The 18,576-nt window shown below is 41.4% G+C and overlaps 1 protein-coding gene across 2 annotated transcripts; it reads left to right on the top strand.

Annotated features, from left to right (window-relative positions):
* The first annotated feature begins 4,749 nt into the window (after positions 1-4,749).
* LOC129089915 (Kv channel-interacting protein 1-like) lies at positions 4,750-18,233 on the top strand. Of its 2 annotated transcripts, none has more exons than XM_054597334.1 (8): positions 4,750-4,807; positions 14,677-14,801; positions 15,709-15,795; positions 15,846-15,938; positions 16,039-16,146; positions 16,290-16,394; positions 16,614-16,676; positions 17,200-18,233. In XM_054597334.1, the coding sequence occupies exons 1-8, from the start codon at positions 4,750-4,752 to the stop codon at positions 17,245-17,247; spliced, it is 687 nt and encodes a 228-aa protein (XP_054453309.1). In that variant the 3' UTR covers positions 17,248-18,233. The 2 variants fall into 2 exon arrangements, with proteins under 2 accessions (XP_054453309.1, XP_054453308.1); XM_054597333.1 differs by having other exon boundaries at positions 4,750-4,811; positions 14,648-14,801; positions 15,709-15,778; positions 15,868-15,938.
* Positions 18,234-18,576: the final 343 nt, after the last annotated feature.

Raw genomic sequence — 18,576 nt, 5'->3', positions numbered from 1 at the left:
CACAGTTATGTCATTCACTTGATAGGCATCATAATTCAAAAACAAGGTAACAAAATAAAGAAATACAAAATATAAAAATATAGCATTGTTGACAATTGTTGCATCGTATGGCGGCAGCTAACTGGTTGTTTGTTTTAACCCTATTGGACTGTATATGGTCACTTATAGCTCCGGGTCTGAAACTGCCCAGTGCTATTGAAACTCCTCTCTCAGCCTCTTCATTGACTGACTGTCACTTTGAGCTCTTTCTGTTTCAATCCTGCAGGAAAACTCTTCCAGCAATCCATTAAATCAGGAATCAATATTTCCAGCTTTCCCTCATTCTGACAGTATGTGTGTGTTTGAGTGTCTGTGTGTGTGTACTAGAAACGGCATCGAAGAGGAAGACGACTCTATTCCCTTTCCCCAGTCTTTCTCTCTCTGAGTGTTTTTAGTTTCTCTCATCGATTCTCTCTTTAATCACTCTCTATCACCCATTTAAACTTAATCTCCTGCTTTCTCTCACTCTGCATTGTTTTTCCCTCTCTATATGTCCATCACTGTTTCTCACTCTCCAATTACCACCCCCCCACCCTTTTTACCCTATCTCCTTGATGACAGATCAATAGCGGAGGCTCCTTTAATTATTCCCTTTTTCATAATGTGGTGGGAGCCGGCTAGAGGCTCAGCGCGCATTCACTAATAAAGATACAGACGGGTGTCTGTGTGAGAACTCATTTGGACAGCTTTAGATATTAGTATTGATTTTCTAATGGACATGTTCTCTGTCCAAAGCCTCGCTGCTCCTTGTGAGTAATTGCCAAAGCCTGGTGTGCAGACAAGACAGTGTCATACAGCTACATGACGGATTCATTATATATAAATGTAGCATGGCACGGTGAGGATGCGTTCTATGTTGCAGGCCTGCAGATTATCACCGTTGGTCTGAATGTGCTGCTTTGAGGGGCTGAGCTGATTTTCTGAAGCTTCCATTCAATGGTTTAATTTTAATAAAGATCGATAGAATTTCATTTTTTTTACCTCATTCTCTTTGTTCTTTCATCCCCTTCTTTGGAAATTTTGTGCTTGCATGTCCCACTCACGCTCTTCTCCGTCTTTTCTTTCTTGTGATGCCACTCGCCCACTCTCCTGGCTCTTGTTACCCACTTCCTTTTCTTTCTTTCGCTCTCTGCTTCGCACTCTAATCTCCAGCTGGAAGCTTTCCTGGTGTGTTTCCTTCTTATCCTTCTTCATCTTTCACTGCCAAATATGTTCCCATTTCTGCCTTCGCTGCCTTTTTTCCTTCCTCCAGATGTGCCGCTGTCCTACCTCTTATTACTCTTGCTATTTGCTCCTCTCCTCTGTCTGTTAACCCCTTTTTCCTCAAAAGTGTGCCAGGGGTCTTGCAAAACAGCCTGCAGCTATTCCCGCACATGCCTGCAGGGAAACACCAGGCAATTTGGCAGCAATGTTGCACACACATACACACACACACACACACACACACACACACACACACACACACACACACACACACACACACACACACACACACACACACACACACACACACATATACATATGCCAACCTCTGGCTTTTTCTCTCTGCTCTACAGACAGACTTTGAAATGATTTGTAGAAAGTGAAACATTTCTGTCAGTGTGTGGAAACGGGGCCTGTCAGAGACCGAGGGGGAGATAGAGAGGGATGGAGATGAGAGATTGGAACAAGCGGGGAACAGTGTTTGAAACGACAAGAACACGAGGCTGATACGTTGGGAGAGATTTATAGGGAGAGATGGTGGATAAAGGTGTCTTGGTGTAGGCCATATGCCTGCAGACAAATGTATAGATTAGAGAGTGGAGAGAGATGGATGGATAGGGCTTAAGGCTAAAGATGAAGTAGGGCGCAGTAAAGATCGGGAGGAATGACTTTGATAGCCTGTAAGTTCCTATAGGCACAATACAGGCTGTGTCTTATAAAGCAGAGCAGGCAGTGTGTATTTGTGTGTGGCAGGAAATTGTCACGCTCCATGGTGCTGCACACTGTTTAGATGCCACTGGAGTCCACAGAGGCTTCGAATCAGCCATTCTCTATGCCCATGGTTGGTCAATGTGCAATATGTATGTGCATATGTGTGCTTCTCCGTGTATGTAAGAGTGTGTGTGTTTGTGTGTGTGTGTGTGTGTGTAGGCAGGGTGAAAGCATTACTCCCCACTGCTGTCCATTCTGTCTCTCTATCGCTGTTATACCCCACACATCCGAGCGTTCAAGAGCCCATTTTCACAGAAGCAGATTGTAGATTTTTTTTTTGTCACCAAACTAAATCTTTCCAGCTAAATCTTCCCATATGGCTTCGGAACAATCACGCCTCGTTCATTATTCACCATCAGCAGACAAAAAGTGGCCCATATTTGAAGCAGTTGCAACACTTATAATGAAGCATTATTATTGTGGACGGCTGGCTTGATTTAACAGGACAGCGTGTCTATTCTCCAAAACGACTACGGAAAACTGACTAATGCATCATTCGCAGAAGCAATTCCAACTCTAATAGACATTATGTTTTGCTCATTTAGTGGCAAAAAAGGAGATTTGAAAAGTATTCACCCTTGAGGCAAACTGTAACTTTGATCATAGTCGACGATGACATGTCTATACTGTGGGTCCGCAGGCTAGCTGCTTTTACATTGGAAAGCCATCATGAGTGGATGGGATCCGAGCATCCAGCTAGTTCCTGTTAAGTGTTTATATTATAATGTGAACGCAGTATTTAGAGACAGTATTTAGTGCTCACTCCATGACATTTATTCCACAGCTATAGTGATTATAGCCCATTACAGCGTCAAACTTAGACAAAACGAAGTTAGAAATTGTTTTAACTCAACCATCTTTTCTCCCAGTAATGTAATTATAATCCTATAATATAATACGTCATGCCTTAATAACGTTCAGTTTTTGTTGACAGTTAATTAATGAGGTCCTAGTTAACGGAGGTGTTGTACAGGACTTCATTATATTAAGATGTGTTTATCATTCTTTTTTTCATTCCTGCTTACACACATGAGGGGGGCAGAATATTAGAAACACCTCTGATTTTAATGCAGTCCAACAAAACACACCTTTAACTATGAACTGAATGATTGTATGATTTAGGACATTATAAAAGTAGATATTTGCATTTGATTGCATTAGGCTGTATTGGTGTACCTGATCAAATGTATATGGCAATATAACAGTGAGGGATCATTCCATATTTTACTTTTCATTACATTCTGCTGCTAATCATTTTTGTACATTTTGCTTGAGCACAGAATGCAGGACTTTGGTGTGCTACTTTTTACTTAAAAGTAATACAATCTGAGTACTTCTTCCACCACTGTATACTTGATGTGCAGTGTTTGCCGGTTGTACAAACGCATTACACGTTGTTTGTCATCTGTAATTGTCTTTGAATTTGTCTCGTTGTGCTTTCATCAATTCAGACCGTGTACTTTGTTTTGTATCGATCAGGCTTTAATTAAAAAGTGATTTCATCTGGTGTGTGTGCGTGTAGCTCTCACAGTCAAGAGCGTACACTCGTCATGATCCCTCTATTTCTACTCTATTAAAACTCTCATTCTTCTCATCCCTTGCGTTTTCCTGCCTTTAATCTCTCTCTCTCTTCTTACATTCTTGACTTTAAGCTTTTTTCCGTTCTGCTCTCTTGCTGCCTGCTGTCTCTCTTCCTTCCTTTCTTCCTGCCCAGGGAGCCAATCTGCCACAACTCACACACTCTCTCCGTCCCTTTATCCATCCCCCTGCTAAAATGTGTGTGCGTGTGTGTGTGTGTGTGTGTGTGTGTGTGTGTGTGTGTGTGTGTGTGTGTGTGTGTGTGTGTGTGTGTGTGTGTGTGTGTGTGTGTGTGTGTGTGTGTGTGTGTGTCTGTGTGTGTGTGTGTGTATTATGGATGGATGACCAGGAATGATGGATGGAGTGAATGGAGGCGTTGATGGATTGAAGTGGCCTTTTCATGAACAAACCGGGATGTTGAGGGAAAACAGAAGTGATGCACTGGACTCTTAGTAATTTAAGTCACATACGCATGTTTTCTCTTCGCTCCATAATTCATATTTACCTCTCAAATCAATACTCCAGGCTGTATCTATTTGCATATGTGTCCTCCATCAGAGGGCAACAGATGCGTTTGTGTGAAACAGGGCATGTTTGTTGTTTTGTTTTTTCCCCAGAGTGAATCACGGAGTGTTATCATTTACAAATCAATGGGTACACTCATATTCATTTATAATTTAGTGAATCAACATTCTGGCGATTTCATACTGAATCACTGATGCTGTGCTCTTGGCTTGCGGATGTATGTGGGAGTGAGAAAGAGAGAGAGAGAGAGAGAGAGAGAGAGAGAGAGATGGAGATGGAGATGGAGGGAGGCTACAACCCCTAATAAAAAAAACAAGGGAATCGGAGGGAGGGAGATAGAGAGTGGGAGAGTGAGGGAAGAAAAAAAGGGAGAGAGAGGAGCGCCAAAGAGAGGAGGAGCGCCGTGAGATGGAGTGAGAAAGCGTAAAAGGAGGGGATGATAGAGAGAGGGGGGTTGCTGCCGACAGCAGCCATTGAGAGAGGAGGAGAGGAAGAGAGGGAGGGAGAAGAGGATGAGAAGAGGAAAGAGGGCGAGGGAGTGCGTGTGTGCGTTGTAGCCGTCCAAACACGTGACAAAAGAGACACAGACTTCAGCATACAGACGTGCCTGTTTCCACGACGACGACTGCAAACATGGGGGCTGTGGTGGGCACGCTGACCATGCAGACCAAGACCAGGAGGCTGTCCAGGGGTGAGGGGACACACACACACACACACACACGCACACACACACGCATATAAACACACATATGGACAGGGAAACTTCAGACAGTGTGCTTTATTGTATTTTCCACACACATATACAGCGCACGTAGGCGAGCTACAACAACAAAGATGTATAACTGCTGGTATTTCACTTAAGATGCAGTGAAATAAATATTGCATATGGTTTGTGTTGTGTATGTGTGTGTGTGTGTGTGTGTGTGTGTGTGTGTGTGTGTGTGTGTGTGTGTGTGTGTGTGTGTGCATGTGTGTGCATGTGTGTGTGTGATAGAGAAACCAACAAGTGTTCCGTGAGGAAATAGAGCATCTTTTACATCCACAACAAAGTTTTATTGCGACAGTGTGTGTGTGTGTGTGTGTGTGTGTGTGTGTGTGTGTGTGTGTGTGTGTGTGTGTGTGTGTGTGTGTGTGTGTGTGTGTGTGTGTGTGTGTGCAGTGAGGGAGGAGACAGCTCCTTTGACTGTGTGTGAGTCAGCGTGCGTCTGGCTGAGTGCGTGTGTGTTGCTCTGTCTATCTGTGTGCGTGCGCACCGACGCTGGTAAACACTCACATGTCGAAGGTATTTGTCACTCTGCTCACACACTGCTTCTCTGTCTTGCTGTTACCTTGGAAGCACGGTAGCCATGGCAACAACAGATGTCAAATTTGGGGTTGAGGGGGAGGATGGGGGGATGAGGGTGCGATTGGGGTTTTCCTAAGTCAGTCAAGGCCATGTGAAAGACGCCAGTGAGAGATGTAAATTGTGCAGATGTTTTTTTGTTTGTTTGTTTTTATGAAGACCTGTTGCCTGTGAGAAATGTCTTCCTCCCTCCTTCCCCACTCATTCCAGTAAAAGCCTGTAAGCCTCATTTAATTCATAAGGAATCTGAACTGCTCAAATGGGCACACTGAGCAGGAGACCAGTGCCAGAGTGAAAACAAGCCCTATTAATCGTGTGCATTCATTGAAACCTATTGGTTGATGCCGGCTATTATTGGTTTGCCAGTACAAATTAGACCATACAGGAGGTTTTCCAAGTGAGTGCTTATGGCTCGTTTCAGCATTCCTTTTTTTTTGTTCTCCACAAGCACAAAAACAAACACCTTTCCCCATGGGTGATAAAAAGCCAAGGCGTAATTTGGTTTCTATTTTGAATAATGAGGTGATTGTAGCTGCACTCACATTTGTGCAAACGTGTGAAATCTGAATCGTCCTGCAAATGAAAGCCGAGCCTATTTACCTCCACGGATGCCCTGCAAAAAAAAAAAAAAAAAAAATGGGATGTGGAGCCGGGGCTATTTGGAGGTTGTTTGTAATTCTTGTGTTGTGTTGTGGTGCTCGAGCGTCTCTCCCTCTCCCCCCCCTCCCCCTCTCCCCTCTAACATGTTGGCTGTGTGCAGGATTAGTGCAGCGGTGCTTGTATGTGTGCAGCCGCCCATTCTGTGGCGTTGCAGATAACTTATTATCCGGAATTGTGACACTGAAAGGGATACAGTGCACGGCTGTAATGTTGTTCGATTAGATCCCTACAATGATTGATCCTCTGAAGCACAACCTCATCACTGTGTTGTGGAGAAGAAAAGAAAAAAAGTATGTTCGCACCCCGCGCGTGGCAGAACATTTTCCTGCCTGCTTGTCTGTTTTCATCAGGGCTGCTTGTTGCTCTCTCGACTTGCTTTGTTTTCTGTCAAGTAGTCTTTTTTTCCCCTGACAGCATCTCTTTGTCTGTACTTTTCTCCCACCTGTTGCCTTGTCTGCCTGTTTTTATCTGGCAGGCTAGCTGCTGTTTACCTTCACTTCGGTCGTGGTGACCTCCGACAACTCATCATCTCTGCTGCAATATTCTCACCTGGCATTTTTCTCTCCTCCCTGGTGTATTCTTCATTTCTTTTTCAGCCCCCATATATCTCTGAATTCCTGACCTATGGTTGCTGCCTGCAGCGATGTCTCAATCTTTTCCCTGTCTCCCTTCCTCCTCTGTCTGTCACTCCTCTGCCTCCCTCCCTCTCTTATCTCGCTTTCTTTGTGCTCTCTGCTTCCTCCCCACCCCTCATTCTCTATCCCACTGTTTCACATGTTTTTCTCTTCCATTTTATCCTGCTGTTCCTCCTCTCCCTGTTGTTTCCCCTTTTCTCCCTCCCACTTCCTCTCCACGCATGTTTCTCTTTCTCTTTACTTCTAATTTTCTCCAAATCACTCTCACATGGCACCGCCACAATCTGCTGCTCCTGGCAACCTCATCTCCATACCTCTCTTCCCTCTCCTCTCTCTTTTACACTTCTATTCTTTCTCTCATTTGTGCCCTTTCTCCATCACCCACGCTCCCATTAGCTGGTGTGAGTGCTTATTAAGTCATTCCATCATTCTCCTCTCTTGGCATCCAGCAGTTTGTGTGTGTGTGTTTGTGTACTTCTGCAGACGTATTTACTCAAAAATCAATATTGGCATGCTGCTACCTACGTGTGTATGAGCTGTATTTTACTCCCTCTTCCCAAGCATAATCAGTGGTGGCGCACTTATATTTGAGGAAGTGACACGTGGGTTTCTGTGTGTGTCTCCGCCTTGCGTACTCACAAACGCACAACACTGCAAACAGCCCTCCGGCACTCCAGTCCTTATTCACAGGCTGAGGGTTAGTAAGCAAACAGATGTGTGTGAGCATGCAAGCATGGCAGTGTATAATATTTTACACACACTGGTGCTTGATATTTCATCTATGACCCTTGCAATAATATGTTCATGTTTCTCACCCTCTCTTGAGGGTGTGTGAACGGATGCATTGTGGCTATCTACGTGTCAAAGTGTGTTTGTGTGTGTTTTCCAGCAGAGCGTGTCATTGGACTTTCAGTGAACCACTCAAAGGCCACTCAGAGATCGGCCCTGTGTCCACTGGCTTGGGTGTTTACTGTGGAAAGCAATGCATTTCAGAATAAAAGCTTTAATTGTTGTGCAGCTTTTGCATTGCGTAAATAGGACTGTTGCAGCTGACGTCTGTTTTCCACTCCACTCCACCAGGGAACCCAGTAGAGCTGATACCTTCTTGGAGAGCGCTCCCCGCCTTTAATGAGGCCGGTAAGAGCGAACCCTCTCCATTGCCGCCAGGACAGCAGATTAGGCTAATTCAGATTATGCAAATGACACACTCTCTGGCAAGGATTACAGGACACTGTAGGAGAAGGAAAGAGAGAGCATGGAAGAGTGAGAGAGATAAGAAATGAGGCAGAAAGGAGGATTCAGTGGGCATCAGAAGAAAGGAAGATGGAGGAGAAATGAGATCTTACATTAACAGCCAGCGGTATTTAGAGGAAAGTTAGGAGTTACATCCTGTTATTGGGCTGTAGTGAGTGTGTGTGTGTGTGTTTTGTTGTCAGAGGTATTTTTTGTGACAGGGTGCTGGCTGGGGAGAGCGACAGGCAGTCTTTATTTTTAGGTCATTGCTTTTTATTGTAAACAAGCTTTGAAAGAAATGGTTCAGTATTTTGGTCACTGTCAAACTCCATGTCTGCTTATGTAATATTGGACGTGTAACTCTCAATGCAACTTTTTAGGTTGGTTTTATCTCAGATTTCCTAAATTTACAAATTTAGTCTTGGAACACAGATCCTGCAGGTTTCTAGCAAAACATTCTTTTTTTTAAATTAGTATGCCCTACAATAAGACCTTGGAAAAGTTTCTCTTACACTGCAGTCAAATCTAAATTATTCACATTTTCAAAACTGTGCACTTGGACTGGCAGAGGATAGCAGGAGAGAGTAATCCACTCCATTCCCTAATATCCATAAATGGATTACAGAACAGGCCCAGTGGGTCAAGGAGCCCCTATAAGATTAATTTTAAGTGATCATTTTTTTAATTTCTAGTTTGAAAGTCAAAGCCCTCAGTGAAATGACCTGACCTCATTTGTTTTCAGCTTATCCTGGAACATAGCCTGCTGCTAACACTTTGATTACATTTTTTATTAAAATATGTTATAACATGATAAAGGACTAAAAAGCATATGTGCATATGTGTGAATTCAACACGCTTGAAATGTAATGTTGATGTGAAACTGAATATTCTGCATGTTTTTTTTTTTTTTTCCTACATGTCGTCTCTGCTTTGTTCTTAATGTTCCTTTTCATCTGCACATTTCATCAGTGCACACTGCATAGCATCTTTTTGCATGAAACATGCTTTACAGATTATGTTTTATTACTACAGCATTATTATGTGATAAACATGTGAAATTGTGTTTTGCATGTTATACATTCACAAGTTCTTTTCACCTGCCTTCTTTTGAAAGAACTAAGGCTTTATTAAGCGTTTCAAAGGTCTGCTTTAAGAAAATATGACACACTTCACGACTCTCCTTTAATATTTTTGGTATAGTATGAATGAAAGTATGAGAGTGTCAGTGTGGATATACTGTGGCAGGAGCTTTCTTGTTCACCGTGTTAGGGCATTATAACATGACAGAAATGTTGCTGATTGCTCACGGTGAGAGAGAGCTTATTACTGTGCTTTAACAAGCACAATATACACATACTCATCCTCAACAAATTATGTTTACACTACTGAGCATCTTTTGAATGTCTGGCATAATGGAATTAAATGCTTCTCTTGCCACTAAATTTAATTTAACCGAGCCGCTTTAATCCCAGAGCAGTAAATAAAGCAAACCTTCAGTTGAAGGCTGTGTAACCCTCTTGATACAGCAGAGCCCCCTACAGCCTGTTAGTCTGTGGCTACACCTCACCCAGCTCCTCTTTACATTCACATTAAGACGATGAATGAGTCCCCGCTGGTCACAGTGCATGTTTATTTCATGCTTTACATTTTAAGAACATGACACATTTTATTTGAAAATAGACATTTTGTTCTTATTTTCTGAGCTTTATCATGATACAAATAAACATATCAGCTAAATCTGAAGTACCACATGTAATGAAATGTAAAACACGTCTTTGTTAGAAATTGAATTGCACACTGGTGTCCTCTGTGTTGGTCGCTGCTGCCCCCTGCTGGTACGAGCAGGTTGTAGCAAGTTATGTATATACTCTTGTCAGATACATTACAATATTAAGACAATGTAAAGGGGATTGATCCTGTTATCTCACTGGGTGCCTTCATAATTACTGATTAAAACAAAGCGTTGCTTACATTGTAGAGTAGGTCATTTAAAAAGGATTCAGGCTTGTTTATTTAGAAGTCACTTTGTAGTAAATTAGGCCTCCTGTTGTTTGGGGAGGGCTGGGTGTCTTAATGTGGCCTATTAATCAAGTGCTGATCCGCTCATAAACACACACACACACACACACACACACACACACACACACACACACACACACACACACACACACACACACACACACACACACACACACACACACGCACACGCACACACACGCACAGTCACAAGACTAACACATGCGGTTGTACAGTAGAAGGTGAGTTTATCATTGTTACAGAGCGCTCAGGTCGGACCTTCAAGTTAGAGCTCTGTTCCCCAAGAATGAAGGACACAGTGACTGTAACAGAGGGGGGAGACGGGGGAGTGGGGGACAGTTAATGGGACGGAGCCGAGGTCAGGATGAGAGAGGGAGATGCCTTAGGGAGTCGAGAGACAGGGGGATAAAAAGACAGAGACAGAGAGAGGCGGACGAGTGCTGATCTCACAGTAGGAGAAGGATGGATAGAAAGTTAAAAGGCTTTAGAGAGAGGGACAGAAACAAACTGTAGTCAGAATATGGTGCGAAGCTAATGCAAGTCCAAGTTTTAAAGTTAAGAAAGCTGAACAAATAAAGAAATAAGAGGCGAGTTGGAGACACAGAGCTTCTAGAGGCCAGTGGAAAAGAAAGAAGTTATTTTAGAATGGAAAAAGAGGAGCAGAATGAGAACAGCTTACACGCTGTAGTCATCATTCTGCTGTGCTGTGCGGCCGTGAAAATGCTGCATCTGCTGGGAGTCATCACCGTAGAGGGTGAGTCAGTACTACAACTACTATCAATGAATTCACACCACCAGCAAAGTTGGAACGAGGACTTGTTTTCACCGATATCTGTCTGAGGATCTGGATTATTTGCGTGGGAAGGTTACATTGGTGAGAATTGTGTTGCTTCTTTTTAAGAACATCAAAGGAACAAAAATACGTAAAGAAACAGTGAATACATTTTAGAAGCTGCAGCCAGACTGTTTGCACTCTCAACTGCATGTAATGAATTCTTAACTATTGACAATAACTACTTATAGTATTGACTTAATGTAGAGGACTTGCATATTTTTTCAGCTGCTTTTATTTTTTTAAATCTCTCCACCTCAGTAAACATTGCTCTTACTACAATGTCTAGAAAACTGAGCCTAATCGAGCTACAACTAACAGAACGCTTAACTCAAAGTGAATAATGAATAGTTTCTAAAAGTACAAAACAAATTACATCACTCGTGTTCATATTACAACTTTACCTTTCCTGGATATTTTTCACAGCTTGGAATTTACAAATCTTTGGTTGTAAATGTCCTGTATGTCTACTCACTAACCAGGGATTTTAGTTTACTGTATATACTTAAGCCTGTTTGTGTTCTTCATACTATCATAATGTTGCCTGAATGCATTTTTTTTTACTGCATCTACAAATTGTATTACATTTTAACATGCTGGAATAACTTTGCCCTGCTGACCATTGTGAACATAAGTTCAGTGTTGAGAAAAAATAACTGAATGAATGGTTCAAAAACTATTTTAAAGGGACAGTTCACCCTAAAACCAGAAATACATATTTTTCCTCTTACCTGTAGTGCTGTTCATTTATCTAATTGGTTTTGGTGTGAGTTGCCTAATTTTGGAGGTATTTGCCGTAGAGATGTCTGTCTTCTCTTGAATTATATCGTACAACATGGCACTCGTATTACCATATACGTATGTTATATGTGTTCTTTTAGCCCTTTTAGCTCCACAAGCTAAGTGCCATATAGTCCCACTATACTGAAGAGAAGGCAGACATCTCTACAGCCAATATCTCCAAAAATTCAAACCAAAACAATCCAGATTGATGATTGCACTACATATAAGAGGAAAATATGTAGTTTTGATTTGGAGGTGAACAGTCCTTTAAAGCTCAATACTAACCGATCCTGACTCCTGAGCTGTGGTAGTCAGGATCTGTGTTATGAGTGCATTTACAGGAATATGTGCATGTATATCACACTTTTTTGGAATGTGTCTATGTTATAGTGTGTGTGTGACATACAGAACCTGAAAACCACTGGGATTTGGGTGTGAATAGCCTCACCTTCATGAGTGTGAACCTCCACCCTAATGTGATGCTGAGAAACACTGAACTGCCTGAGTGATGAAACGAATAGACCTCAGGTGTTGTGTGACCCTGTCTGTGTGTGTGTGTGTGTGTGTGTGTGTGTGTGTGTGTGTGTGTGTGTGTGTGTGTGTGTGTGTGTGTGTGTGTGTGTGTGTGTGTGTGTGTGTGTGTGTGTGTGTGCAGGGGAAAGGAGCTATATAAAGAGAGACTGCTAAGCAACTCAACATAAGTTATACTAAATCATGATGTGATAATGCACACACACTGTAGAAAATGAGTTGGCACAAAGTAATAAGCCACATAACTTCATGTGGGCTTTTACAGTTTAAAATGACTTGTATTTGGTTTTGCAATACAATCATAACAACATGAACAATGATACCAATCTCATCATTAAAGAGTATATGCAGTACGATATTGGATTAAAGGTTCAAAGGTATTTAACCTCATAGTTAGTTAGCATTTCAATAGAAAAACTACTTTTATAAAACTTCAATGTAGGTCCAATAAAAAAATCTTGTTTTTGCCACTGACAGGCTCAGATTGTTTTTTTTACAACATTATGGAAAGGACCCTACAGAAAAATGAAACAAACTTCAGTTATTTTCGCTCTGAGAAGTTTCGTTCTGAGATCTTGTGTTGCATCCACATAGTCTACAATTATCTAAATATTCAATCATGACATTAAAAATCTTTAAGATAACACTAAGCTACCCTCTACTCGAACACAACAAACTCTGACAACTACAGCACTCTTCTCTCCAATTCTCACTCACGTCTCCACCATTGTCTTCAGGCAACAAGTCACAGTGAAAGAGAAAGTGAAAAAAGAAATGCTTGTTTTATTCCTCTGCAGGGTAATTTCCATAATGTTGTCTGACACTTATAGCAACAATCTGAGCCACTCAGTGGAAAAACAAGCAATGACAGTGAACGTACATTGACGGTAAGGAGTTGCCTCTAGCGATTACATTGCAGCCTGTTAAGCGGCTGCCATCTGTAGTGCTCTCACTCAATACAGGACCATTTTCAGAAGTTTGTGACCCTGCTAGTCACTTAGACACAAAAACATGGAGAAATAGGGTCCAAGTTGAAAAATCCCAAAGTTACCCTTTAAATCATGAATACCAGCACTTTTATGAAGTTATTTTCATGAAAAGGTGTGCAGTAATGTTGAATTGGAAGACTTTCGACTGAGGTTTAATCAAGCAGTGAGAAGAAGTTGTATTATCCTGGCACAATACAAATATGCTGACCTGTTACCCATGATTCTCTCAGAGAATCGATTTGACAAGGTATTGTGTAATGAAGCTTTACAAAGCACTAATGGCATTGCCACACAGATAAAAAAAAATCCATTATAGGTTTCTATTTCAAAACTGTTGATGTAACAAAATCAAGGACTGCCAAGGACAGTGTGAGAACTGCACTCTGTAACACTTCAATAAAGCAGGACAGGAGCCCTTAGAAAAGCTTTAGCTCACTCATAGTATATCCACCAGACAACATGACTGTACCAGCTCCCATTCAAACCTCCGTCTGCTTACCTCCTCTGATAACGGTGCAATAATCTGTTCACTGATTACATTAATTTGCATGTAAATGCAAGAGAGAGAGAGGAAATTATACTTGATCACTAGGCATTCCTTTGGATGGCAAGTCAGCTTTTATAAATAATAAGAGGTCTACACAGGCAGAAAGCTAGACTGACACTCCAATGTCTAAATGCCCAACAGTCTTTTCTCCAAAACATTCCTCTATCAATATGATTTTTAACGAACTATAATGAATCAGGAGAAGATGATACCTGCAGGGCTCTCTCTCATCTGCTCCGCACCAAAGCTAACACAGCTGAACAGGTTCAGGCAGTTCAGTGACGGACATTTATCTGAAATGATGTTCAAAAAACACATCACTTAATCACCTATATGTTTTTTTTGTCCAGCATTTTACTCCTGCACATTATGACCACTTTAAGTTCTGATTTTATCACGAGTAATTCTTTTAAATTATGCACAGTTATAATATTATGTGTAATTATTACTTTCTATATTACTTCAGGGAGTTTGTATGCACTCGTGCAAATGTGTAGACAAATGGGCTTCTATGGCATGTTCAACCATATGCACTATGATCCTATGAGCCCGTGTGTGTGTGTGTGTGTGTGTGTGTGTGTGTGTGTGTGTGTGTGTGTGTGTGTGTGTGTGTGTGTGTGTGTGTGTGTGTGTGTGTGTGTGTGTGTGTGTGTGTTGTCTCAGAGTCAGTGGTTTGTCCCTCCGGCGAGGAGAGTAATGAGTTGTTAATGATCTGGCCGGTGAGAGGAGGAACATGGAGCTGTTAGACTGACCTCTACCTCTCTTCCTCTGCTCTCCTTCCCCTTTTAAAATTAGAGTCTTATTATTTCTGCCCTTTTCCAGTTGATATTTCAAACTTTAGATTATTTTTACTGTGTCCCCTCTCCCGGTCATATGTCCACTTTCTTCTTCTTTATATTACTTTGATAATCTATCCTTCTTTTCTTTTGGTGTTTCACTCTTATTAGAAATATTGCTTTATGTTTCTTCAGACAAAACTGATGATGACTTGGAGGTCACCATGGTGTGCCATCGACCGGAGGGCCTTGACCAGCTGGAGGCGCAAACCAAATTCAACAAAAGAGAGCTCCAAGTGCTCTACAGGGGCTTTAAGAATGTAAGTGACTGCACAGGCTCACGTCAATACCTCAAAGATACATACAGTACAGTTCGTACCTAAATGGTCCATGTGTTGATCAGTAGATCTCTTGCTCCAAAAAATGTAATATACTTCCCCCTAGAATTTTGAATGTTTAAAAACCATTATATTTATTTGGCTTTAATCATTCAGTACTTGTGTGATGGATTCATTGGACCTCCTGGTAAAATCTATAGTGTCCTTAAACTAAGCAAATTACAGGTGCCTAACAAAAAACTGTTGAAATACGATCAGAGTTAATTTCAGCACCAGGAGCTGTCCACAGTATCAGTTTGTATGTCATTCACTGATTAAAGGATAAATTAAGGTCATTTTCATTGGATTAGAAATGATCTTGGGTTATATGTTTGCATTGCTGGGCTGTAGCTACAGTAGATTTATTATTAAGATTTCATAATTTTGGTTGTGGGCCATTCATGGGCCAGGGACTGATTATTTGTTTCCCGCTAAACTTGTGTATTTTTTTTATTGGTGTTATTTCCTTCGTTTTATTGTTGATATTGTTAATTACATGTGGATCTTTTTTCGCAAATAGCCCTTTCTTGGTTTCCCCTCTTGGTGTCTCTTTTGCCATCTTACAGCTAAATTAAAACTCTTTTAAAAAACAGACTCACTAGTGACACCCTGGATGGATGGTCAGATTTTGCAACTGCAGTCTGTTCTACTTTTGGTGATATAAGACGGTAATAAACTACAAACTTTAGATGTTCGACCAAGAGCTAGTGTCCATCCAACCTTGATTAATCCTTTTATTTATTCCATCAACACTCTCTCCATCTGTTAAAGCCTCCATCCGTCTCTGTCCACCTCTATTCGACAGTCCCTCCTCCTCACCCCTTATTTTTGCCTCCCCCTTTCTTTCCAGGAGTGTCCAAGTGGCGTAGTAAATGAGGAAACCTTCAAGCAAATATACTCCCAGTTCTTCCCACATGGAGGTAAGAGCGTGTGTTTTGTGCTGTTTGAGTCTATACCCGTATTGTTTCTACCCAATGCACTGACAAGCACTTTCTTCTTCTTCCTGCAGATGCCAGCACCTACGCACACTATCTGTTCAATGCATTTGACACAGCACACAGCGGCTCCATAAAGTTTGAGGTTGGCTTGATTCTTCCTCATAAATCAGCATTCTTGTGTAATTTTCCAAACTAGCTTTCCAATTTCGTATTTTCATTCTCTCCTTTTTTGTCTCCATCAGGACTTTGTGAACGCTCTGTCCATCCTGCTGAGGGGCTCCATCACTGAGAAGCTACAGTGGACCTTCAACCTTTACGACATCAACAGAGATGGATACATCAACAAAGAGGTGTGTCTCTGTGTGTTTGTGCATGCCCAACCTTCATTATTTCTCCAGTTGTGGTCAACCTCACATTGTGTTTGTATTTCTACGTAAATCACTCACGTCTCTTTTGTGTGTGTGTGTGTGTGTACTTGTGTTCTGTGTCACAGGAGATGACAGACATCGTTAGAGCGATATACGACATGATGGGGAAGTACACTTACCCTGTCTTGAAAAACGATGCACCTAAGCAGCATGTGGAAGCCTTCTTTCAGGTAACAACATTGGAGTCCTTTAATTAATTATAACACAAATATTGATGAATGACCAAATAGAGATGCACCAGTCAATTGCATGCTTAACCTTTCCAAAAGAGGTGCTGTAACGCCACAGATTTGAGAAGGGAGTCTGTTTATTTATTATTATATTATTTATCTTAATATCTGAGACACCTTTGAGAAATGGATTGACAGTATGTGTGATGCTCTCCACAGAAAATGGACAAAAACAGAGACGGTGTGGTCACTCTGGATGAATTCATCCTCTCTTGTCAAGAGGTACGCTTTTCTTTCATTTCTTAAAGTTCACTTCTCTCTTACATAATCCTGAGGATCCCTTTAACTCTGCAACATACATTTATCAATAAAGACATGTTGACATGTTACAATAGCTAATGCACAGATGTAAATGATTAAAATAAAGGTGACCATTTACAGAGCAGAGACATCCGCATGGTTATCAGTAACACCTGTGTTTTTCCTTCTGTGACAAAATGCCTTCTGTGAAAAATGCCTATTGTAGCTTTTCTAACAAAAAAGTCAAACAAATGTTATACTTTTTACAAAAGACCTTGTTTGATTTTTTGTTTGATTTTTTTTTTTTCCGCTTATCTTCATCCTTTGCACGCTTATCTTCATCCTATGATAAAATGTGTTTGTCAGTCTGCAGAGAGATCACTGACCAACATTTTACAGGCTGTTACTGCCCTCTAGTGGCCAGTAAAGTAAATTAAATGGTGATTGTTGGATGACTTTCTCCTCACATTCAGCCGCTTTATTTTCCATCTTTTTTTTTGCCCAGGATGAAAACATCATGAGGTCTCTACAGCTCTTTGAAAATGTCATCTAGACAACAACAAAGAGGGAGACGGCGCAAAAGACGAAAGCACAGGCCGAGAGAAGAGAAAAGAACACATATGGAAGAGAAGGAGAGACGAACATGCAAGAGAAAAGGAACAGCATAGCTTGCCATTGAAACTAAAAAATTGGATCTTGTCTTTTTGTGAAGGACGATTGGCACAAAACTTCATAGAAGGGATCTTGCTGTAACAAATACGTGGCGACACGTTTTGGAAAACGTCCTTTGGACTTAAACCCTTTATTTGACCTCTGTAACCATTTACCTTGTCTCCATCTCCCTCCTTTGTTGCTGTCGCCTCAGACATTTCATGGCATTGTGTAAATACTGATCCTCTCACATTTGGTCCAATACTTTTCTGAAACGTGTAAGTTGAACCACATTATCAAGCAGGACTGGAATTCCCAGAAGCAGCTTAGCAGTGAGATCAACCCAATGCATACTTTGTGCATTAGAGGTTTACATAACAGCTGTTTTCATCATGAATTTCTGTGTCAATACCACAAACGTCAGCAATATTGTGAAGCATGCAAGACAGAGGCCTATTTAACTTGCATATGTCCCGTAAAAAACTTGGTGGTAATTTACTCAGCTAAGTGCATACATTTGGGAAGTCACGGTCTGAGCGTAGCAACTCACAGAACCACCTCATCAGGCCCGTTAAGGTTTGCAGAGCTGAATTCAACCTCAGCCAAGCTTGCAGTCTTTTGTCTCGTGGCAGCTTGCAACAGTCTTTACATCTACTGAGTGTGTGTTCCAGTGGCGTCAGTCAGTGTTTCAATGTTGTAACGACTCGATTGTAGATATTTATTTGTTGTATTTGTGGCCTCTTCACGCCATGTGGAATTATTCATGTCTTGTCTGCTGTTTCTGATTCTGACTATCAGTCTGTCTTTCTGTCAAATTGGATACAAATAATTATTCTACATGACACTCAATGTTAAATAAATAAAGAGTCCATTTAGAAGTTTACGGGCATACAGATGTAGAGTGACACAGGGACATGCATGCATGTGTTTGTTTGTTTGTTTGTTTGTTTGTGTGTGTGTGTGTGTGTGTGTGTGTGTGTGTGTGTGTGTGTGTGTGTGTGTGTGTGTTGTGTTCTAAATTTTGCATTTGCCTGAATATTAGTGTCATTTTTCCAGCATGTAGCTTCATCTCGTGGACACCACAATCAGTCCAGCTCAACTGGCCGTTTTTCTGCCAGAGAGGAGAGTTTTGTCGTCAGTTCAGTCTGTTAAATATGTTGACTCGGAGCGACCAACCTTTCACTGTGAGGGAGCGACAGGAGAGGGAAGCTAGAAGGAGGGATTGTGGAGG

Source organism: Anoplopoma fimbria, chromosome 4 (genome assembly GCF_027596085.1).
Source record: "Anoplopoma fimbria isolate UVic2021 breed Golden Eagle Sablefish chromosome 4, Afim_UVic_2022, whole genome shotgun sequence".
In the NCBI taxonomy this organism is placed as follows: Eukaryota; Metazoa; Chordata; class Actinopteri; order Perciformes; family Anoplopomatidae; genus Anoplopoma; species Anoplopoma fimbria.
Note: the sequence above shows the minus strand (reverse complement) of the source record. Positions and strands in the feature narration are given on the sequence as shown.

Excerpts from the sequence above, each read along its gene's own strand:
- LOC129089915 (XM_054597334.1), top strand. The coding sequence starts at position 4,750 with ATGGGGGCTGTGGTGGGCACGCTGACCATGCAGACCAAGACCAGGAGG. Across the intron at positions 4,808-14,676 it reads GACCAGGAGGCTGTCCAGGG|ACAAAACTGATGATGACTTG; the intron begins GTGAGGGGACAC and ends ATGTTTCTTCAG. Across the intron at positions 14,802-15,708 it reads TCTACAGGGGCTTTAAGAAT|GAGTGTCCAAGTGGCGTAGT; the intron begins GTAAGTGACTGC and ends CTTTCTTTCCAG.